At 41.0% G+C, this 22,712-nt stretch overlaps 1 protein-coding gene across 3 annotated transcripts in view; it reads left to right on the top strand.

Annotated features, from left to right (window-relative positions):
• The window catches only part of EXT2 (exostosin glycosyltransferase 2), a 197,159-nt gene that overhangs the window by 133,947 nt on the left and 40,500 nt on the right, over positions 1–22,712 (top strand). For all 3 annotated transcript variants that reach the window (XM_073017126.1, XM_008000925.3, XM_008000909.3), the window contains exons 11-13: positions 11,798–11,941; positions 13,561–13,689; positions 15,732–15,814. In XM_073017126.1, the coding sequence (XP_072873227.1) occupies positions 11,798–11,941; positions 13,561–13,689; positions 15,732–15,814 (356 nt within the window). The remainder of the gene's footprint in view (positions 1–11,797; positions 11,942–13,560; positions 13,690–15,731; positions 15,815–22,712) is intronic.

The raw sequence follows: 22,712 nt of genomic DNA, 5'->3' as shown, positions 1-22,712 counted from the left end.
GGAATTCACACTGAGCCAGGCCTGTTTTTGGCGAGCACAAGGTCAAACCTTGCCAGAGCTGCACTGGATCAGCTTTTGTGTTAGGTCTGACACTAAAGCTTTACAGTGTAGCTAGGACCACTTTGCCAAAGTTGAGCTTTTAGAGAACTGTAATTTTTTTAGCCCTGTTCTTTAAGTTGATGGGTGTGAGCTCTCTTTGAGCCTTGTATATATATCTGAGTAAGCAACAGTTCCCCCGAGTACCTTTCCTTAGCCTGGCCATAATGTCAGTACAGTGTCGAAAAGAACATATCCCTGTCTGTTACCTCCATTTTTCACTTTTTGGAAGTACCTGAAGGGTTGCCATTATAGAGACTATTGTCTTTAGAAGAGAATAGGCCACAAACAGCTCATTTCTGTGAATGTTCCCATCTGTCAGGTACAGTTAGAGCTTCCCAAAAGAGACAAATGGAAAACTATGGTCAGAGGTGAGTCATTCTTTCTTAGAGGATCATCTCCCTGGAGTATTTTTCACATTGCTTCAGGCTCCCTGTTTTTCAGACTGTAGGAGAACTAAATAATCGGTTAGGTCTGTCCTATCTCCAGCTTGCATTGATTTACACCCCCAAGACTCACAGGGACCTGGAGGGAAAATAGTTCATGTGTGCCACGGCTACAGCAAGTGCTGCTGAAAGAAGATCCCAAGTAGTGGGCCAGAAGCCCAGGGAGGTGCTGAGGGAAGCCGCAGTAAAGCCTGACCTCTCGGAGCTTTTCCAAAGCACCCAGTCCCCGTTGGAGAACAAGTCAAACAAATGTTAAGGGAAGGAAATCAAATATGTTTGCTGAACATTGAAATAACATCTGATCATTGAAAAAAAGCACCTAGTTGGGAATTACAAGAGAGGGGCACTTTTTTCTTCCCCACTGAGCAAATTAAAACAGCAAGTTCAGAATTTGTTTATATAGCCATTAATGAAACATCCAATGTAGGACTAGCAGCCTCCCTGCCCCACAGAGAAGGGCACATACTACCTGCTGGCACATCTGCCTGTCTGAGGGTCTCTCCTCCTCGAAGACCCCCATTCCAGATAAGTCCATTCCATTGGTTTTAGTATGTTTTCCGTTTTGTACCAAGCAGCCCTAGTGAGGAAAGAGCCCTGCAGACCTTTCCATAGCCAGCGCTTTGTGTTCCGCACCCTCACCTCACCCCAGGATCTTTCCTGTCTGCAGCACCATGGAGGCCTCCTGGTTTTGTATCTCTGCCTCAAAACCAGTGCTCATAATATGGGATCGTTATTTTAAAGAGGTGTTGGTACATTTGATGGTTTAAAGAATATGTACTTTCCCTCCCCCTGTTCAAAAGGAGATATCTGCAATGATATTCCAACCCTGAAAGGATCCATATGTTTGAGGGTTATTGTTCCAAAAGCTGCCTGCTGTCTCATTGGGATTGATTACTGGGGAGCTTTGGCTGCTTCAGGAATTCAGAGCTTCAGAATTTGGCTTATGGTTTGGGGATGTGGGGAATTTGTCTTCATGGGCTGCTTATCTGTCTTAATTGTGATAGAGATACTCCAAGGAGATGTGTGGGCAGAACTGGGCCCAGGGCCAGGGGAAGCCAGAGCAGCCCCAGGCCTGAACTCCCCAGTTCACTCAAGAGGGCAGTGTATGTAGCATTCAGAGGAAAGCTCTATCATTTCTCCTGAATATGAAGCTGCACCCATTCATTGCAAAATTGTACAACTGCCTGCAAAATCGTGAGTTTCAGGCAGTGGTTGGTGATTGCTATTGCATTAGACATAGTGATTCTATATTTGGGGAGAATAAAGAGAAAGAAAACTTGAAGGATCAGAGTAGTCCCAGACCTTAGAAATGTCACAACTGTGAAACAAGTCTCTAGAAAGCAAGGTGAACTAATCAGTGTGATATTTACAGCTCATCTCTCAGATCGTATTTATTTCTTGGTGCATGAAAATTGGTGCTTAGGGTTGACATTAATCATGATTGAAATATATTTGCTACTGTCTGTTGGCTGGTTTAGATCAAGAGTTGGCAACCATTACTAGTAATATTTCTAGGTTTCCAATCAGCCTTTGGGCTGAAGATTTGAGGGGTTGGGTGGAGGTCATGACCACATGTTGACACTGTGCTTGGAGAGGGAAGGAAGAAACTGACTTCTCACAACCAGGGCCACTAAATACATCCACAGCAGAGATCTGGGCTTGATTGAAAGCCTCTTCTCCAGTGTGGTCCATTCATGCAAGAATTGTATCTGCCTTGTTTACCACTATATACCTAAATGCTTGACACATAGTAGATGCTCAGTAAATATTTATTGAATTAGATGTATTTGGACATTGAATTTATGTATACTTCCTGTCAGTAGAATTGTGAGGAGTTGTTCAAAGTATAATGATTCCATATTCCATATTCAGTGGAAAAGTCCTAGTCTTTTCCTTGCTGACTTTTTCAACAAATGGTGCTGAAAGATTGGACATCCATGGGCAAAAATTTAACCTTGGCCTGGACCTCACACTTTATGCAAAAATTAACTGAAAGTGAATCAGATTTAAATGTAAAACATGAAACCATAAAACTTTTAGGAAAAAAAGGAGAAAGTCTTCAGACTCTAGTGCTAGGCAAAGAGTTCTTAGATCTGACACCAAAAGCATGATCCATTTAAAAAAAAAAAAAATTGACCAATTAGACCTAATCAAAATGTAAAACTTTTGCTCTGTCAAGACCTTGTGAAGAGGACAAAAAGACAAGCTATAGACTGGGAGATAGTATTTGCAAACCACATAGCCAACAAAGGGCTAAACATCTAGAATATGTTTTTTAAAACTCTCAAAACTCAACAGTAAAAACCAAATAATCCAGTTAGAAAATGGGCAAAGGCCATGAACAGACTTTGCACTGAAGAGGATATACAGGTGGGAACTAAGATGTTCAGCATCATTAACCATTATGGAAATGCAAAATAAAACTGCAATGAGATACCATCACACACCTATAAGAATGGCTAAAGTTAACAAAAAAAAAATACAAACAGCAAATGCCAGTGAGAATACAGAAAAACTGAATTGCTCACACATTGTTTTTGGAAATGTAAAATGGTACAGCCACTCTGAAAAATAGTTTGGTAGTTTCTTATAAAATTAAGCATGCGACTACCATAGGACTCAGCAATTACACATTTGGGCATTTATCCCAGAGGAATGATAATTTATGCTCACATGAAAACCTATATGTGAATGTTTGTAGCAGCTTTATTTGTAATTGCCAAAACCTGAAATCAGCTCAGGCATCCTTCAGTGGATAAATGGTTAAGCAGACTATGGCAGGTGCACACCATGGAATACTATTCAGCAATGAAAAGGAGCAAACTACTGATACACACAACAGCTTGGATGATTCTCCAGGGAGTTATGCCGAGTGAAAAAAGCCAATCCAAAAAGATTACGTACTGTATGATTCTATTTATATAACCTCCTCGAAATGACAAAATTATAGAAATAGAGGCCAGATGGGTACTTGCCAGGAGTGAGGGATAGGGAGGGAGACAGTTGTGTCTTAAAAGTTCAACAGGAGGGACCCTTGTGGCTGTGGAAATGCTTGGTGCCTTGATTCTTTCAATGTCAATATCATGTTGTGATGTCATACTACAGTTTTGCAGGATGTTGGGGGAAACTGGGTAAAGCGTATACAGGCTGTCTGCATTCTTTCTTACAACTGTATGTGAATCTATAATTATCTCAAACTGAAATGTTTAATTTAAAAAATATTGGGAGCTTAGTATCTGTGAGTCAGATGCATAATGAATTAATAAAATAAGAACACTCAAATCTCTCTATCCCTAAGCTTGTATGACTTTAGCTTGCTGTTGGATTGCCTTTCTAGAACTTAATATCAGAATTAAGATTTTAAAGCTAGATGGAGTATATCTGGAGATATATCTATCTATCTATATCTATCTATCTATATTTATTAGATATATGTGTATTTATATTAGATATATGTGTTTATATATATATATTTAATAATGTTGAGGATGTCATCTGTTATGATACTTTGGACTTTAGTTTTGCCTTTTATTTTAAGTGACCCCAAATCATTTTTTGGAATAGATGAGATATAAATAAATAAGTAATCTGGAAAAGTCCCTCTGCTGCATGATTCTCCACCAAGAGATTATGGGATTTAAGCACACATATAGGGCACTAGGATGAATTAATGCGTTAAATAATGATTTGGGAAGCAGATTTATGCTTTGAAGCCAGCCAGGATTACTGAGTTTGTGGTCACTGTCATTTCCTACCTTTGCACAGTAATAAGAAAACAAAGGGGATTGGCCAGTTACGTTGTAGTGTCCCTGAGTGCAAGTGATGGAAGTCACCAGGGCGGCTACTTGAAGTAAGGAGAGTTTATTTCCTCCTTGGTGGACAGAGCTAATATATTTGATCCCTGGTCATTTAAATTAAGCCTCACCAAAATCAGCTGGAAGTTTTGAAGGCTCGATAATGGTTATTTATAAGAAACTGAAGTCTCTGTTTCCACTGGTTGTGCAGGATTTAAAGAGAATCATCATTTGGCTTATGATGACTATTCTCCTTTTAACTTCATTAAGCAATCTCCTGAGATTAGACTTAGAAATAGTATGACCCACACTGGAGCTGAGGTTATGGAAATAAAAGTGATTTCATCTTTACTGGGTCTTAGGGAGCACAAAATTAGAAAACCCACGACCTGATCCTGACCCATGTCTTCCTCCTCCTCTCATCCCCTCGAACTCACATCTTTCCTTCCCTTCTTATTATCTCCCAAGAGATTCATTGCCTCATGAAAAATAGTAGTTGGGGTTAATCTTTCATTTAGCTGCTTTTTGCTTGCGTTTCCTTCTCTGCTCTGGAGCCTCACAGATTACGAGGTTCCAGTAGGCCCTCAGATGTCAGATGTGGAGTCTCACTAGTTTGCTGCACAGCTGACGGGAGTTCTTTCTTTTAGTGGTGTGAGCATATGGCTTTCTTTGCTAAATGAAAACCACATTCACAAAGAGCCAGTAGTTTTTAGAAATGAGGACTGATGGGAGCCAAAGGTTTTGTCATGTTCCCTACCTCCTCTCCCTACCTGGTTCTGTTCTGAACCTGGTCATTCAGCAGGCACCTGTGACCCTCTTCGTATCTGCCACTGGCACCACAGAGCTGAAGAACATTGACCCTGAATGTCGTTTTTGACACCATAATCTGACTTTTTTGTTTTCAGGTGAGGGACTGAGCTTGGGGACAATAAGGTGCTTTTTAGAATTAGCATAGTAGCAAGTCAGATGACTTCATGAATAGAGGATTGGACTGGGAGTTTGGACCAATTTAGATTTGACCCAGCACTGTAACCTTGGGAGAACCACGTCTCTCCAGGTCTCAGTGTTCTCATCTGTGCAATGAGGGAACTGGACCAAGTGCCCTCTGCCTTCTACATGATCTCTGAGGTTGCAGATCTCTGAGATGGCTTGGACAGTGGTCATCAGCTCCAACTCCCAAAGTGTGAGTCTTATTATTATCCACAGAAGGCTCATGGTTGTGCTGTCCAGTGAGCTGGTACAGATACAAACATGAGGTACATGTTTAAAGACACTTTCTTTGGCAGTATCTTCCTAGGAGGGGTAATTATTGAAAGATTTAATGGCACAAATTTTTCTATCAACTATGACCAACCCCAGTCTGTCTCTTTGCCATCTTCATGGCCCCGACCTTAAAAGATAACTTGCAAAGAATAAAGACCATGTGCCCCAGCACCAAGGTACCAACCTCTACCCAGACTGAAGCAAATGGGAATGCTGCCCAAACCCCAGAAGCCTGCCCATATGATTGGTTTTCCTGCTTGGCTTATTTTAAGCGAACTCCTGCCTGGGGTTGGGAAGGTCTCTCAGGCAGACTAAAGTGATCTCGCAGGTAAATCTTAATCCATAATGCAGTTTGTCCATGTGTTTGTCAAAACTAGTCAGCATTAGGGAACTCTATGTGACAACTCCTGGGCTCCCTGGCTCTAGATGGCTAGTATCGGCATTGAATTGTGGCCCAGGAGTGAATGAAGGCTCTTTGGCTTTTTTCAAAGCACCTCCTTGATAAAAACTGCCAACTACCAATGTAGTTAAAAGCATAAGCTGAAAATGAAGCCAATCAGTCCCTCCATTCCACTTCATTGCAGGAAATTCCAAAAATAAAAGGTGAGCTTTGTTCCCAGAGGGCTGAGAGTGAATCCTATAACTGGCTTCTCTGTGGAAACCAGCTCAGAATTGGAAGCCAGCCAGCTGCCCCCTTCCCATCTGGGCAGCATGCAAGATGAAGCCTGAAGGGAAGAAGGGCCACTAATTCAAAGATGCTTTTGCATATTGGATTCCTTGTGCTCTGTCTTGGCTGACCTAGGCATGTGACAGCAAGGTTTGTGCTGGTTCTTAGAGCTGTGTTGCACTTTGATGGTTAAGGATTGACCAAACTCAGGCAGTGTGTGCAAGGAAGAAAATGAAGCCATTGCCCAGTTTGATGTGCCTTGGATCCATAGACTGCACCCCCACTCCATTTCCCTCACTACTGCTTAGTCTGTCTCTTGGTTCATGAGTCCTGATACATTGCTCACCCAGTAGCAATATCCCTGTGGAACTGTGCCTTTGACAGTGTGATGACTGTAGAAGCCACTTCAGAGAGTGGCTTTTCTCCTAGTGCTGACCCGTGATTTCATAATTGAACATCCCAGATGGGCACCACCTGTTGTTACACCTTCCCCCTTCTCCCCCCAGTCTGTTTCCTGAATCTGACTGCGGTTAGCACGCACCCTGAGTTTAAAATGCACTCTCTAAGCTGGCTTAGAAGGTAGTGCATTATCCTCTTTTTAGGACCATTTATTGGGTACTTATATGTGCATGGCATTTTAAACAAAGTTAGATAATGCAGCCCATGCTGTTTAGAAACTTACAACTTGAAACAGATCACAATTGGGTTAGTTCCCTAGGAACAGGTCAGTGAGGAGGAAGATAAAAGATTTTAGCTGTTAAAGGACATTAGAAGTCACTTAATCCAACCCCTTATTTTATAGATGCAAAATGGAAGCAAGATACCTTGAATAGGTCAGTTGCACAATGCACCAGTGGCAGAGCCTCCTGGATCTGCTTTAACCACGTGCGTCTGGTCCACTTTCTAGAGGGTGTGAGACTCAGTCTAGGCTGCCTCCTGTGGGCATTTACACAAAGGTAGAAGATATTTGTTTAATCCTATCTATAGTAACGGGACACGACAAAAGACCTCAGGAGGATCAAGAAAGAAGAACTTGGAAAATGGCCGAGTAGGCATAGCTGAGAATCCAGAGAGCAGAACATTTCCATAATCAGGTAAGAGGTGTTGAGGACCAAGATTATAAAAATTAGAATGGAAAGAAACAGTTAGAGGATGTTTTTACATCGTTACAATCCCCATTTGACTAGTAGTGTGGGATAGCCACAAATGGAAGGACTATCCAAATTATTGGTAAGTCCCTAACTTAGACATAGAGTTTATTATAACAGAGATAGGCTTCTGTCCCCCAAAATGTGTGCAATTTAAAATAGATGAGGGCGCTTTATATATGGAGGAATTCAACGGTACAGACAATTTAATATTGACTTTGTGATTTGAATATAACTGTGGAAGCACTGTTTCTGGAACTCCAGGGATATTCTGTGAAGTTTCAAATGCCCACACCACAATATATAAAGGCATTTGGTAGTAATGACAAAAGACTGACCCAGAGCATTTCCCCAAGGTAAAAAGAAAAAAGTTGAATTAGAGTAGGGGTGGGTAGCCATGAAGAGACAGGGTAGAGTTTGAGCTCTTGCTCGTCTGGCTGGGAAAATGCTTTACTGTATACATAATCGACTGCGTACTACACTAGGGCTCAATTAGAGAGGGCCCATCCCATTCTGTTTCACTCCGTTTTGATCCTGTAGTCAGCTGCAGAGTTATAGATGAAGTGACAAGGATGGTATCTTGATTGTATCCAGCTGCTTGGAATCAGTCAAGGGCTGAGAGGCCCCGCATGAGGAACAGCGCTCACTATAAAGGCTCCAAAGCAACCGGAAATTCAGGACACCTCCGATGCCTTTTAGAGCAGCGGAATTTAACATCTGACCCGTTGTCACCAAATTAAGTCCCTGAGAGAAGTCTGATAAGTGACTTCAGCCAACAGTAAGAGGACCGAAATCTTAACAGCATTGGACTCGACAACTGAGCCAATAATAATAATGTTATTATTATGGCCGCAAAAGAGGGGCTTGTAAAGAAGAATCCCTAGGGAAAGCAATTTGAGCTTTTCTTAGCATGAAGTAGAGAGCTGTGTTGACTCAAAGTAAACAGGGGGAGAAAAGCAACTTCCATCTTCAGCAGAAGTGCCAACTGAATTGGATGCCCCCTCCCCACGCCTTACTCCTTTTCTTTCACTTTGGCATCCCTGGTGTTTAGTTATGTGTGCTTGGAGCCCTTCGGAAATCTCTTTAACCCCATGAATCAGTGATCATGGCATTGGCGTGACTTGAACAGGCAGGTGCTTGGTGCTGAGAAAAGGAAGCTGGCAGCGCATTTCATGGCATCTGCCCAGGCCCGCAAAACAAACAGAAGTTATGGCTCACATACTGTGTTGCTGCTCTGGGCTCTATAAAACTGTAATAGTATCATATTATTTTAATCTGCTGAAATACAAACCCCAGAGTAGAGAGAACACAGCAGCAGCATTACATATCTGAGAAAATGTTTGACATGGATTCATTTGTCTGCAGCTATTATGACGATGCCTGTGGTCGATTAGCTCTGTTGGTTACAACATGGTGTTAATGAAGCCAAGGTTGTGGGTTTGAGAGCCCTTTTAGGTGAGCTGGTTTCACACAAATGAAAGCTCTTTTCATGATCCCAGACCATGCCCAAGACCTAGGTCAGACATTCCATAAAAGCACGGAGATGGTCACAGTGAGGACTGGACAAGACAATGCAGTGCCTCACTAAAAATGCCCCTTCTACCCGCTTGTGGAAAAAGAAATCACAACATGTGCTTTAGTGGGGAAATAGGACTGTGGTCTTCACACACAATGGATATCACGTTATAATTAATGGTAACTGCTGGTCAGTACTGCTGCAGGCTTCCTTCCTGAATTAAGGAGTGTACTGGCTCTGGTATATATTTTCTCTGAAGAAAAGAGGAGGATTTTTGATTCCTTTCATTCTTGGCTTTTTACTCGCTGAGATTCTGCCCAATCGTGCGTTAGACAACTGCGTGTGGAATGTTCTAGAGTGCCAGACACTGTTCTTTGTGCTTGGGATACCACAGTGTATAAAACAGTCTCTGTCCTCTTTGAGTTTAAATTCTGCAAGAGGAAAATACATAGTAAACAATAAATAACCAAGATAATGGTGCAAGTGAAAGTTTGGTAAAGAAAAGGATGGGGTTGGGGGGGTGTGGTGATGAGTGGCTGGTTGGGGGTGCTGTTTGCCTCAGCAAGGAAGGTTCGAGAAGCCCTCTCAAAGTAGTTGACATTTAAACAGGGACCTGACAGATGAGAAGGACCCAAGCCTTTGGAAGAGCTGGAAGAACACTCCAGCCAGAAGAAATAGCAAGTGCAGAGGGCTTGAGGTCTAGTGGTGGCTGAAGAACAGAAGGGCCACTGGAGAGTGAGGGGATATGGTGAGAGAAGAGGTGAAGAGTAGGCAGGCCCTCTGTGACATGTGAAGGAGTTCGAATATTATTCTCAGTGCAGTGGGAAGCCATTTTGTTTTGTTTTGAGGGCGGGACCTTTCTTTGAATGTTTTGGGAGCGATACTATGGGTTGAATTGTTGAAGTCCTGATCTTCAGTACCTCAAAATGTGACTTTATTTGGAAATGGGGTATTATTTATTTGGAAATGGGGTATTTTCAGAGGTTAATCAAGTTAAAATGTTGTCAGGGTGACCCCTAATTCACAGACTGATATCCTTATCGAAAAGGAAAATTTAGACATAGAGATAGGCTTGCACAGAGGGAAGATGGCCTTGTGAAGATGGAGGGTTGGAGTGAGGCATCTATAAGCCAAGTAATGCCAGAGATTGATAGCCAGCCGCCAGAAGCTAGGAAGAGGCAAGGAAACATTTCCCGACATGTTTCAGTGGGAGCATGGCCCTAATAACACCTTGCTTTCAGATTTCTAACCTCTAGAACTTAAGACTAGTTTCTGATCTAAACCCCCCAGTTTGTGGTTCTTTGTTAACAGCAACCATAGGAAACTTAAAAGGGCATAGGGCCCAAACACACTGGCTCTGCCCTAGGGAGTGGCATGAAGTGTCCTTTCTGGACTCGGCAACACTTGTGTGTTGGGGAAGCCTCTAGTTGCTCTGGCATATGATCATATGACTTTTATATATATTTAGGGAAATTGATGATGAAAATAACTCTATTAAAATAGATATAAAATAGGATAGAATGCACTAGTTGAATTACCCTGTGCAGAATACCCTAATATTCTTTTAGGAATGGTCCTTTTAGGGATGCTGTGCAAATGATGCTTTGGAAGGGCAAGAATGGCGGGAAGGAGACAAATTAGAAAGCTAGCACAGTAATCTTGGTGATGGACCGTGGTGGTTTGGGCTAGAGGGAATGGCACTAGAGGTGGTAAGAGATAGAAGAAGATCTAGCAGGACTTGCTAATGGATTGAACATGAGGAAAGGAAGGATTAAAGACTGAGTCTTAGCTTTTGGGTTTGAGCAACTGGCTGGCTGATTTATTGAGATGGAGAAGATTGAGAGAATGACTGGTCTGGGGATATGGAATCAAGAGTTATGTTTTGGACGTGTTAGGTTTGTTTATTCAGGTGGAGATATTAACTAAATGGTTGGCTATCTTGGAAACATTCAGGGCTAAACATAAATTTAGAGGTCACCAGATTATTGATGATATTTAAAGTGATTGAAACTAGATGAGATTACTTAAAGAGAGTTTGAAGAAGAGAATAGGGCCTAGGACTGAATTCTCAGGAACTCCATTATTTAGAAGTCTGGTGATGGTTGAGGAGCTAGCAACAGAGACTGGTAAGAGGCACGAAGACCAACCAGCAAATTATCATACTCATTCATGGTATGGATCTTTTCAAGGTTAAACTAAATTATACAGAAATACATGGGAGAAGGTATTGGAAATTCCTCATCCCCAGTATACCCAATTCTGCTTAATCCAACAAAACTCTATGTAAGGACCTTTCCAGATATGGAAATCAAATATTTGTTTTTATTGTGTTACAGATTACAGAATGAGGCAGCCCTTCTATCCTTTAGGCTTCCAATAGGTCATAAGAATGGGTGTACGCTCAAGAGAAATAGATGCTTTTTTTTTTTTTTTTTTAAGAAATGGAGACTTTATTATAAGTTTTCATAATCACCAATTTAATACAAATCAGGGCAGTTGAGTTGCAAGGTTCCATTTATCCTTCATTTTGTGAATTCATTAAGAATGGAACCTATTTCATTAATCATGTTAAGAGATTGCCTACCTTGGCCCAACTCAGTAAGCTATTACCCCCACATTACTTGAAATTCCCAAGCACATACAAGAAGATTGGGAGGAAGTCAGAATCAGCATCTGTCTTTGAGTATTGGCAGAATAACTAGCACCTGTCTGATGGAACATCTCCAGAATCCCATTATGACCTTCTTACCTTCTTAGGTTATAACGGTTTAAACCTAGCAAGTCTGTTGATACCTGTTTGGATAACTCAGCACTGAATGGTTGCTGTCTGAATTGAGACTTGATTGTTATTATTTGTCTGTCCTTAGGTCTGGCGAGAATTTCCTGACCGGTTGGTGGGTTACCCGGGTCGTCTGCATCTCTGGGACCATGAGATGAATAAGTGGAAGTACGAGTCTGAGTGGACGAATGAAGTGTCCATGGTGCTCACCGGGGCAGCTTTTTATCACAAGGTAAGGGGGCACAGTCCTGGGGCAAGTCGACAAAACTGAGAGAATGATACACATTTTATCTGACCCAATTTAATTTTCCATACCTGCAGAGAGGGCTTACAAAAGCCATATTATGTGACAGTATTTTACAAATAAAGCTATCTTTTAATTATACAAGTAATACACGCTCATGGTAGAAAATAGGAAAATACGTAAAATAGAATGAAGAAAAGTTACTTATAATCCTGTCACTTAGAGATAAGCATTTTATCTTTCAGGTGCTATTTCTAGCTTGCTGTTTATTTATTTACTTGTATGTATACACAGACAGTTGTAAATATTCTCATTAGCTTGCTTTTTTCATGTATTGTATTGTGAGCCTTTTCTCATGTCATTGACATATCTTCATAAACAGTTACTTCTTAGCATAATTAAGATACCATTATCTTAATGCTTTAGAAGTCATGTATAACTATTTTGCTATCTTGGATATTTCTTTCTAAATTTTTGCTATTTTAGATAATGCTTAATATCTAATGTTAGTGATTGATGTCCATTTTCATAACTGTTTGTACTCATGACCATTATGATAGAGTCCTAGAAATAGAATTATTATATTAAAGAGAATGAATATTTTGGGTTTTTTAAGATGTATGTACATACACGTATATATACACATATACAACATATACATATATATGTTGTGAATATTTTAAACATATATATGTTGTGTATGTACATATATGTGTGTATGTGTCTGTTGGTTTCAGTATTGTTTGTGTGAATTTACACTCCCACCAGCAAAATATAAAACTGTTTTACCATGCCTTTTCTTGCATGAAATGTTTAATAGAAAAGAAGTTAGTATTTTTATAAGTAAAAGTGATTTTTATTGTCTTAACTTTGATTTGATTACTAGTAAGATTGCAATTCCTTTTGTGTATTTATTAGCCTTTTGTATTTCCTCTCTTCTGGGAATCATCACTTCGTCTTTTTGACTCTTTTTTTATTAGGGAGAGATTGGGGAATTTGCATTTGATTTTAGAATATTCAGTTCAGTGGTAGAATGCTCCCTGGGAGTGTATGGTTTAATTAAACAATAATAATTTGTCTGTTGTCAGCAAAGAACTGATGTCAGGAGAAAGGTCTATTCAGCTCAACACAGTTAATTTAATTTAGCTACATTCATATCGATTGTTTGTTGTTAGCTCAGCACTACTGCCCTCATATTTTTCAGGTCTCTAGATCCAGAAATGGGTTTTTGTATTTTGCAGCAAGCAAACAAAAAAACAAAAACTAAGGTTTATAATGAACGAGATTTATGGTAGTAGACTATGTATGCTTTATTTTTTTTGACGCATTTCTATACTATTTCATGTACATGGTAGTTTTAGAATTGACTCATTTTTCTTCTGCTTTAAAAAGCACACACTTTGGTAGAAGAATGACCATATAGAACATGCTTGGTCACTTGACCAAAAGCATTCTAATACCTCCTTGTACCTTTCCTAATAATACAGCCTTGTGATTAATCTTATGAGAGAAAGCTTGTCCCCATGACTTGGCTATGCTGCCCCTTATTTATCAGCCAAAGGGAACTGCTATTTTTGAATATTTCTTCTTTCTGTCTCACTTGACAGTATTTTAATTACCTGTATACCTACAAAATGCCTGGGGATATCAAGAACTGGGTAGATGCTCATATGAACTGTGAAGATATTGCCATGAACTTCCTAGTGGCCAACGTCACGGGAAAAGCAGTTATCAAGGTAGGAGGCTCTGTCACTCACTTGTTTTGAGACCTTGGGCAAATATCTATTATCTGAGCCTAAGAAGTTCTTGTAACTATAAATTAAGTATAGGACTAGATAAACTTTAAGCTCCATTTTAGTTTAAGCTTCTATGATTGATGCGGTCACATTGGGAAACTGAAGCTAGGCTTTGACAATTTAAACTTTTTTTTTTTTAATACAGTTTCTTTAGTTGCAATTTTTAACCTTCAGTATCAGAGACAAAGGCTATGATGATCAATCTGTAAATCAAAAACTTAATTATATTCTCAAAGCTGATATGGGATCTAGTTCTTTTAGTTAAAGGATGTAGTTTAAATTTTTCTTAAGGTAGCTGGTTTTGTTTTTATTAGATGTTGAGAAAATAGTACACCTCATCCAGTTATGTAACTGTAGTTGTCCTAAACACAATTAAATTAATTGTTTTTAAATATCAATTACCAGTTTTTAAAAGTACATTTCCCATAACATATTAAAAGCTGAGAATACACAAAGATCCTATGAGAGGCCTTTGTATCTGTAAAAGATGCCTGTTTATTCCTGAAATTTAGACATTGCTCAAGTAAGATCCCTAGGTAGGTACAGAAGGTACCCTTCTTTATATGAGTAGAATTATCTTGGTCTTTTTTCCTTCTAGATTAGAATTTCTTGTGTGAAAATGGGCAATGCCAGGTTCCCTAACAATCTGCCTAGAAAGCCAATTCCTAGGTGAGCTTATGCTGGAAGCATGGTGTGGCATTATCCACTGATTCCTCATGCTATTAACTGATGAGAGAAGCCAGATTAAACCGAAGTGAGGAGGGAAGGAGGAAACATCACTGTCCGTGCTCACCAAACTTGCCCCAGTCCACACCCTGTCCCCCAGCTCTCTAAATAACTCAGTGAACAGCTGACCACACAAAAAAAATAATGCAAATTGTGAGAGTTATTTTAAAGGGACCCCTCCCATCCCCAAATTTGCTTTTTTTTTTTTTTTCTTTTTTCTTTCTTTTTTTTGAGACTGAATCTCTCTCTGTCACCAGGCTAGAGTGCAGTGGCACAGTCTCGGCTCACTGCAACCTCCGCCTCCTGTGTTCAAGCAATTCTGCTGCCTCAGCTTCCCGAGTAACTGGTTCTACAGGCATACTCAGCCAGATTCAGCTATTTTTTATTTTTTTTTTGTATTTTAGTAGAGACGGCATTTCACCATGTTGGCTAGGCTGATCTTGAACTCCTGACCTCAGGCAGTCCACCCACCTCGGCTTCCCAAAGTGCTAAGATTACAGGTGTGAGCACTGTGCCTGGCCCCAAATTTGCTTTTTAACATGCTTCAACATGTTTTCAGCTGTGGCTGCTGACTCTGAACATTAATGCCCAGTGTCTCTATGCTTCTTAGCCTGGACTGACTTATCTAGCTTTCTTTCCCTTCCATCTCTTCACTGTTTATTTATCTTCACTAGGTTGGGATAGCAGCTTCCCCTGAGTTTGCTAGGAAGATCACTAGTTAAGGTTTGAGAGGGTAGTGGGGAGTCAGGGTATGAGGGACCATTCAATTTTTTTCTTGACTCAAGGGAATTGCAGAATAGCTTGGCATCTTCAAGAGCATGGTGCTGCTCATAGCATTTGCCATTAGCTGGAAAGAGGAGAAAGAGCGCCTGTTGGAACTAAGGTTACGGTGAAAGTTATGGGAAGCTGTATTTCATCGCCCTTATGGCTACAAGAACAAATGGTGTTTATACAAGGACCTTGGCAGTGAGAAAACAGTCATTAAACAGGAATTAAGGAGCTTGTCATCACCACTTCTTTCCAGTTACAGAAGGCAAAAGCCCTCCAAGCCTTTTTTATTGGGCCCTTGTGAGTTCTGCTGTTGGCTGAGCCAGACAGAGTTGAATGGAGGAATGGCGAGGTGTGTGTCTGTGTGTGTGTGCACGCGCATGCAACATCTCAGCTTACAACACAAAAGAATGCAGTGTGGTGTCACAAGCATGATTTTATTGTCCTTGACACTGACAGCCAGGTATGTTTTTATCCTCCTCTGGCAGGTAACCCCACGAAAGAAATTCAAGTGTCCTGAGTGCACAGCCATAGATGGGCTTTCGCTAGACCAAACACACATGGTGGAGAGGTAAGTGAGCCTCCAACCAAAAGTGCGCCTTAGCCTCTGATCTCTATTTCCTGCCTTAGGCCTGTTTATGGGACTTTGTTGGAGATATAAGGACAGCAGCTGGTAGCCATAGTCACCTCCATGTGCACTGTGGGAATTGGGTTAGTTCAAGCCCAGGTCACCCAAAGAATTAATTCGGAATGCTACTCACTCAATTTGTAATGGCTGGAAGGGTCTTAAAAATATAGCTGGCCTTAAGCTCCAGAAGCCAAATTCTCCATGTGGACTAAGCAGTTAACCATCTACAGTCATTTGAGTGGAAGCCAGTTAATTCCAAGGAAATACTGGATTATTTTTCAGGGTAATAGCTCCACATTATAGTAAAAGCTTGATTAGAAGAATTAAACCAAACCCACCAGAGACAAATTACCTTTGCTGACACTGTGGAAATGCCTGCCAAGAACAGGATCGAAAGCAAAGCCCTCACGTTACAGACAGAGGGGCAAGACAACTCTAAAACACTCTCTTTATTTCGATTCAAGTCAGTCACTCAACAAGCACACCTTTGTGTGGAATGTAATCCTAGGCCTTGTAGGTAAGTATTAAAGGCGCGGGAGATGTATGCCTTCCGTTAAGACTGTACTAGACCTAGTAGTTCTCACCTGCACTCTAAAAGTCCCCAAGCTTTGAAGTGCCTGAATCAAACCTAATACTTTCAGAAGACAGTTCTTTATACAAGACAGCAAACTCTGACATCCCAGTAGCGCTTGTCAGGGGACAAAATGCACTCAGATAACGACATAGTAGCCTTTTAGAATGAAATATCTAGTTCAGATTTCACAGATCTCATATGCCTCTGCTTGCAGAATTCATTTCTGAAATCTGTCAGCTATATGAAAATTCTTCAAGCCTAGAGAATTTTTGCGTGTGTGTGCAGAAAGTTGTTTCAGTTGGCCTGGATTCTGTAATGTTTTACTCTGTTTTACTCTCTAAATAATCTCTTTATCTTTTTCGTATATAAACATTATCCAAATGACATGACCTTCACCAGCTGTTGATGTGAAATAATATACTGTCACTGGTATCATAAGTATTTCACAGTTAAGGGTAGTGACATACACTGTCAGAGCTCCTTTGGAAGAGACCCCAATTGGACTTCTATTGGAGTGCATGAAATTGTTATTTAAACCTAAATAACAGTTTGGGGAAAATTCGTAACAGTGAACTAAGTAGTCATTCGTTGGGCTGAGTTAAAATGGTGGGGATACATGGTCCAAGAAAATGGGAGAAACGTTGACCTGATGATAGCCTTGAAGTTCATGCTGAGGCTAAACAACTCCTCTAGCACTACTGAGATCTTAACAGATGTAAAGAGGTTTAAAATGCAGCGAGAGCCGGGTGTGATGGCTCACGCCTGTAATCCCAGCACTTTGGGTTGCCAAGGCCAGTGGATCATCTGAGCTCAGGAGTTCAAGACCAGCCTGACCAACATGGTGAAACCCTGTCTCTACTAAAAAAAAAAAAAAAAAAAAAAAAATACAAAATTAGCTGAGCGTGTTGGCGTGTGCCTGTAATCCCAGCTATTTGGGAGGCTGAGACAGGAGAATTACTTGAACCCGGGAGGTGGAGGTTTCAGTGAGCTGAGATCGTGCCGTCACACTCCAGCCTGGGCAACAAGAATGAAACTCCATCTAAAAAAAAAAAAAGTGCAGTAGGGGGATTTAATTTAGATATAATTGTTATTAAACACTGGAGTAACTAAGGGGGATACGGAGGCTTCCTCTTTGGAAGTTTTTTTTGTTTTTTGTTTTAAGAGAAAGGATCTTGCTCTGTTGTGCAGTGATACAATCATGGCTCACTGCAACCTTAAACTCCTAGGCTCAAGTGATCCTCTCATCTGAGCCACCTGAGTAGCTGGGACTACAGGTGCATCCTAGTACCACCATGCTAACTAGTTCTTAAATTTTTTGTGGGGACAGGGTCTCACCATGTTACTCAGCCTAGTCTTGAACTCCTGGCCTCAAGGTATCCTCTTGCCTAGGGCTCCCAAAGTGCTGAGATTATAGGCACGATAGGATATGTTATGATATGTAGGATATGTAGCTAGGAGGAGATGCTGATGGAATGATTGGAGCGAACTGTTGGACTTTAACAGCATCAAGGACCTTAACAGTGTTACATGTATATGTAACAATGCTATTTGTGATGAGTGCCCTGAGAGAGGCTCAAAGGGCTATAATTGATCAGGTGAAAGAGAAGTAACTTTTTGCTAGGTTCATTATTAAGAATAACTTTCTAAAAGAGGTGACACTTGAAGTGATCCCTCAAAAATCACTAGGATCCTAACCAGTAAAACCCTGGGCCAGAAGCAGAGACTCTCGACAATAGTTTTTTGTATTTTAGTAGAGATGAGGTTTCACCATGTTGGCCAGGATGGTCTTAATCTCCTGACCTTGTGATCTGCCCACTTCGGCCTCCCAAAGTGCTGGGATTACAGGCATGAGCCACCCTGCCTAGGCTTTTTTTAAATTTTTTTTTTGGAAGACCGGAGTTTTATTATTACTCAAATCAGTCTCTGTATGTACTTTTATATATGTATATCAAGATATAGATATGTGGAACTAGAATTTCAGAAAGAAGTTTAAAAAAAGAGTTGAGCCCAGTCATACCTCAGTATCCATAGGAGGTTTGTCCCAGGACCACTAGAGGATACCAAACTTCATGCATGCGCAAGTCCCTTATATAAAGGCCTAGGATTTGCATATAACCTTTGCATATCCTTCTTTATAGTTTAAATCATCTCTAGATTACTTACAATCCCTAATACAACATAAACGCTATGTAAATAGTTGTTACATGGCATTGTTTAGGGGAAAATGACATGAAAAAAAAGTCCGTCCATGTTTAGTATAGATACAGTTTTTTTCCAGATATCTTTCATCCAAGGTTGGTTGAATCTACAAACACAGAACCCTTGGATATGGATGGCTAACTGTATTTGGCAGTCGTCTGTCCAGAGACAGCAGTTGACTAAAGAAAAGCAAAGGCAGAATCTTGGGAAATTCTGACATTTAGGAGACACAAAGAGTAACTGAAAACAGAGAGGCAACCACTGGAAAGGCCAGGAGAGAAACAGGACATACAGTGCTCAGAAGCATGGAAGGAGCAAGGAACAGGCAGGCTGGAGAAGGTCTTTGAATTCCATGGTTGTTGGTATCTTACAAAAATAATAGCCAGGTGTGGTGGTGGGCACCTGTAGTCCCAGCTACTCGGGACGCTGAGACGGGGGATCCCTTGAGTTTAGGAGTTCAAGGCAGTACCACTCCACAATTGCACCTGTGTGAATAGCCACTGCACTCCTGCCTGGGCAACATAGCAAAATCCCCATCTGTAAAAAATAGTAATAATGTCATAGAGTATGAAGCCAAAAGGTTTTAGAGTATGAGTCGATGGTGAGGAAGTAGAGTTAGTGAATGTAAACTACTCTTTTGAGAAATTTAACAGAGAATAGAAGGAAACAAATCTGGAAATAAATTAGCAACTGGGAACAAAACTATTTATATTAAAAATTGAGTCACTGAATTATTAAATAAGGCATTTAGATAGGGAGGAAAGGAGACGTGAGTTAAGCCATCTTGGGTAGATAAAGAGATGATGTTACAACTGTAGAATCCATCCTTCCTTCCTTTTCCCTCCCCCATCTTTGGCTGGTCTCCTGGCCTCAAACAGGCCTCCTGCCTCAGCCACATGAGTAGCTGGGATTATAAGTATGAGCCACCATGCCCAGCTGTTTTATTTTTAATAATAATCTTTGCAGAATACACATTTTATGCAAAACAATGAAAGCAGTTAGCCACTGTACAAGTGTGTGTGACCTTGTGTTGGGTTTTGTGGTTCAGTAGCTCATTTATTCCTATATTTGGGGGTCTGGGATCAGAAATCTCAGTTGTGTAGGAGAGTAGCTTCCATTACTGCCCAGCTTCTGTTTCCAGGATCCGCTGTTAGTTCTTTAAGAGTCAGAAGCATGAGTCGCTCTTCATTTTGACAAGCGTCTTCACCAAGGTTAGGGCAGTATGACAGGCAGACAGTATTGATTTAAGAAAAAGAACATAGTATTTTGAATTAAGCTAATCTTTATTCAGATGATGAGTTTGCCACACTTATTAGCTGTCTGACCTAAGGAAATTGACTTTACCTTATCCGAACTTCAATCTGTTCATCTCCTAACATAGGGATATTAATATCTGTCAAATTACAATGTCCATTTATAGGTTCAACAAATATTTATTGAGCATCTTTGTACCCAAGCTGTTATGTGTGGGGATAAATAAAGTAGTGATACATGAAAGCCTGCAGCACAGGGCCTGGGAATGTTAGTTTCCTTCCCAGTTTCCCCAGCGTTAGTCCTAAAGACTCCTGGTTACTTTAAGTAATGGTATGTGTTTGAAAGGAATATAGAAAACCATTAGTTCTTTCTTCCCCAGACACCTTCATCACTTCAGAGATAGTCAGTGGCAGTTCTTGGTGTGTTTGTACTTGATTGGAAAACCAACACAGGAGAATGGTTACTGACATGGTAGCTGGACCCCTGACAACAGCTCATGTGGGCCACCAGCAAACAGCCAAAATCCTGTCTCCCCTAACCTGCTCTCCAACCCAGACCCCCTGTGTGAAAAGAAAGTAGGAAGCACTGTTATTACCTGGCAGGAGAGTTAAGGACCTTGACCGTTCAGTGGAGGCCTGCCGCTTCTCCATTGTGAGTCTGTGTGAAGGAGAAAGAAGTACTCACTAGACCTGGGTTAGCCAGGGGCAGCTGTCAACAAATCAAGCTGGCCTGAGCCCCAGTGGCTTCTTGCCTGTGACCCATTCCTGTTGGCAGATCTAGTTACAGAGGAGACATTGTCCTCAATACTCTCTACAGGGCCATGGAACCACTATCCTCTGCCAAGAACCAGGATTCTTCTTTAATACATACTTGCTAGTACCTACGCTGGGCACAGCTGGGCTTTGCTGGCCAGAGTCTGTATGCATAACTAGAAATGAGAAGAATCTGGACATGTTACAGGCAGAACAACAGTCAAAAGTAAACCTTGGAGAGATTTGATTTTATCTGCCATTGCTTTGACCCCATAATCTGAAGAGAGGGAAGCTGTTGTCCCATGCTTGGTCCACCTCACTTTGTTAAAGTTCATCTGTCTTTTCCCAGTCTCCCTTCAATTTGGAACTAGGAATACCACCTCCTGAGTCTCAAAAGACTTCCAGCAGGAGGGAAACTCAGTCACTGGTGTGTAATGGTAGAGTGTGATCCAAAGAGCAGGCTCTATTGCCAGCTCAAACATGAGTTTAAAACCCAGTTCCACCACGTTCTACCCCCGGGTCGTTCTACCCCTGGGTCCTTGGGCAAGTTGCTTAACCTCTCTGAACCTTAATTTCTTAACCCATAACATGAGGCTACTATAAACCCAATAGTTGGGCAAGGCAGGTGATGAGTATGGGGGAGGATTACTTTAAGGAATCCATGAGATATGTATGTAGATTATCTGGCACATAATAAATAGGTGCTCAGCAGTTGTTAATTTCCAGTCCCCCTCATTGGACCCTAGAATTGTGTTAGTAAGTACATTTGTATCATCTAATTAAGACTTTAGCCTTAGAAGCCAGAATGCCTGCTTTGACTCTAGCCTTTTCTAGTTATTTGACCTTTGAACATGTTATTTATCCTCTCTGTATCTCAGTCTTCCATTATAAAATGGGAATAATAGTCCTACCCCATAGGGTTGTTGTGAGGATTAAGTGCATTATTAATGAGTAGAAAGTAATTTTAACACAGCTTGGAACATACAGTAAATTGTAGTTGTTGCTTTGTGGTATTGGTGGGCATGATAATGTTATGAGTTAAAGGCTCAAAAGGAAATAATAACAAATTTTTTTAGAATCATAATGACCAAGAGAGAAGAATTGATAATAGCAGTCTTCTTAATTAACAGCTTTCTTGCTAAAGCTCAAAGCACTTGAACAAAAACTTGTTGGTTAAAAGAATTTGAAACAATGCTTGCAGTATCTCTGAGGACAGAAGAGACCTCTCTGGTCTGTGTCTTGACATTCAGCTCCTGCTTGGTGAAAGTTCTGCCTCCAGTTAGAGTCTGTTCTTTTTGTAGCGCTCTCAGATATCCTGGGCCCGACTGAGGCGAGAGTGTTGACCTTTCTGAAATCCATCCTTGAGGTCCCCTTGACTTCAAAAGCAGCTTTTCCAGGCTTGTTTTCCCGCGACCTAGTGCTGAAGCATCCTCATTACCCAGCTGTCACACTCAGTTGGCCTGACTGACCAGAGCCATTCCCGAACACATGCCTGACCTGCTCACCTCTGAGAAGACTGGCTTTGGGGGTGAGGTGGAGATAGGGAGACGGCCTCTCCCCTCCTCCGGTGGTGCTGCACTGTACTGCACTGGCAGTGAAGCAGTTGTTGCTAACAGTTCTGACATGGAAGTGACAAAAATGATGAGAATTATGAAGGCTGCCCTATGTGAACTTCAACTTTCACAGAAGATTGTGCAGATTGACATCATACCCAGAGATTGCCACTTACAAGCCCTCCGTCAATGTTGGTTGAATGAAGGAAGTATTTATTGTTTGAAATTTGGACCTGTCACTTTTTTTTTTTTTTTTTTTTTTTTTTGCCTTTCATCACTTTGTGAGCAAGAGCTCTCCTCTCCTTTTAAACTTCAGTAAACTGAAGCTCAGATGCAAGTAGTTTTTTTTTTTCTTTCCATCCTTTGCCTTCTCTTCGCTGGCAGAGATGGGGTTAAGAACTGTTGGCAGCTAATCCACCTTGGTTTGAGGCCCTCTCACACTGAGCTGGAGGAATGACTGGAATTTGAGGGGGAGGGGAAAAGATATTCTGACCTTTGCAGGCCCGTGG

Source organism: Chlorocebus sabaeus, chromosome 1 (assembly GCF_047675955.1).
Source record: "Chlorocebus sabaeus isolate Y175 chromosome 1, mChlSab1.0.hap1, whole genome shotgun sequence".
Lineage (NCBI taxonomy): Eukaryota > Metazoa > Chordata > Mammalia > Primates > Cercopithecidae > Chlorocebus > Chlorocebus sabaeus.
This window is presented reverse-complemented; position numbering and strand designations above follow the sequence as displayed.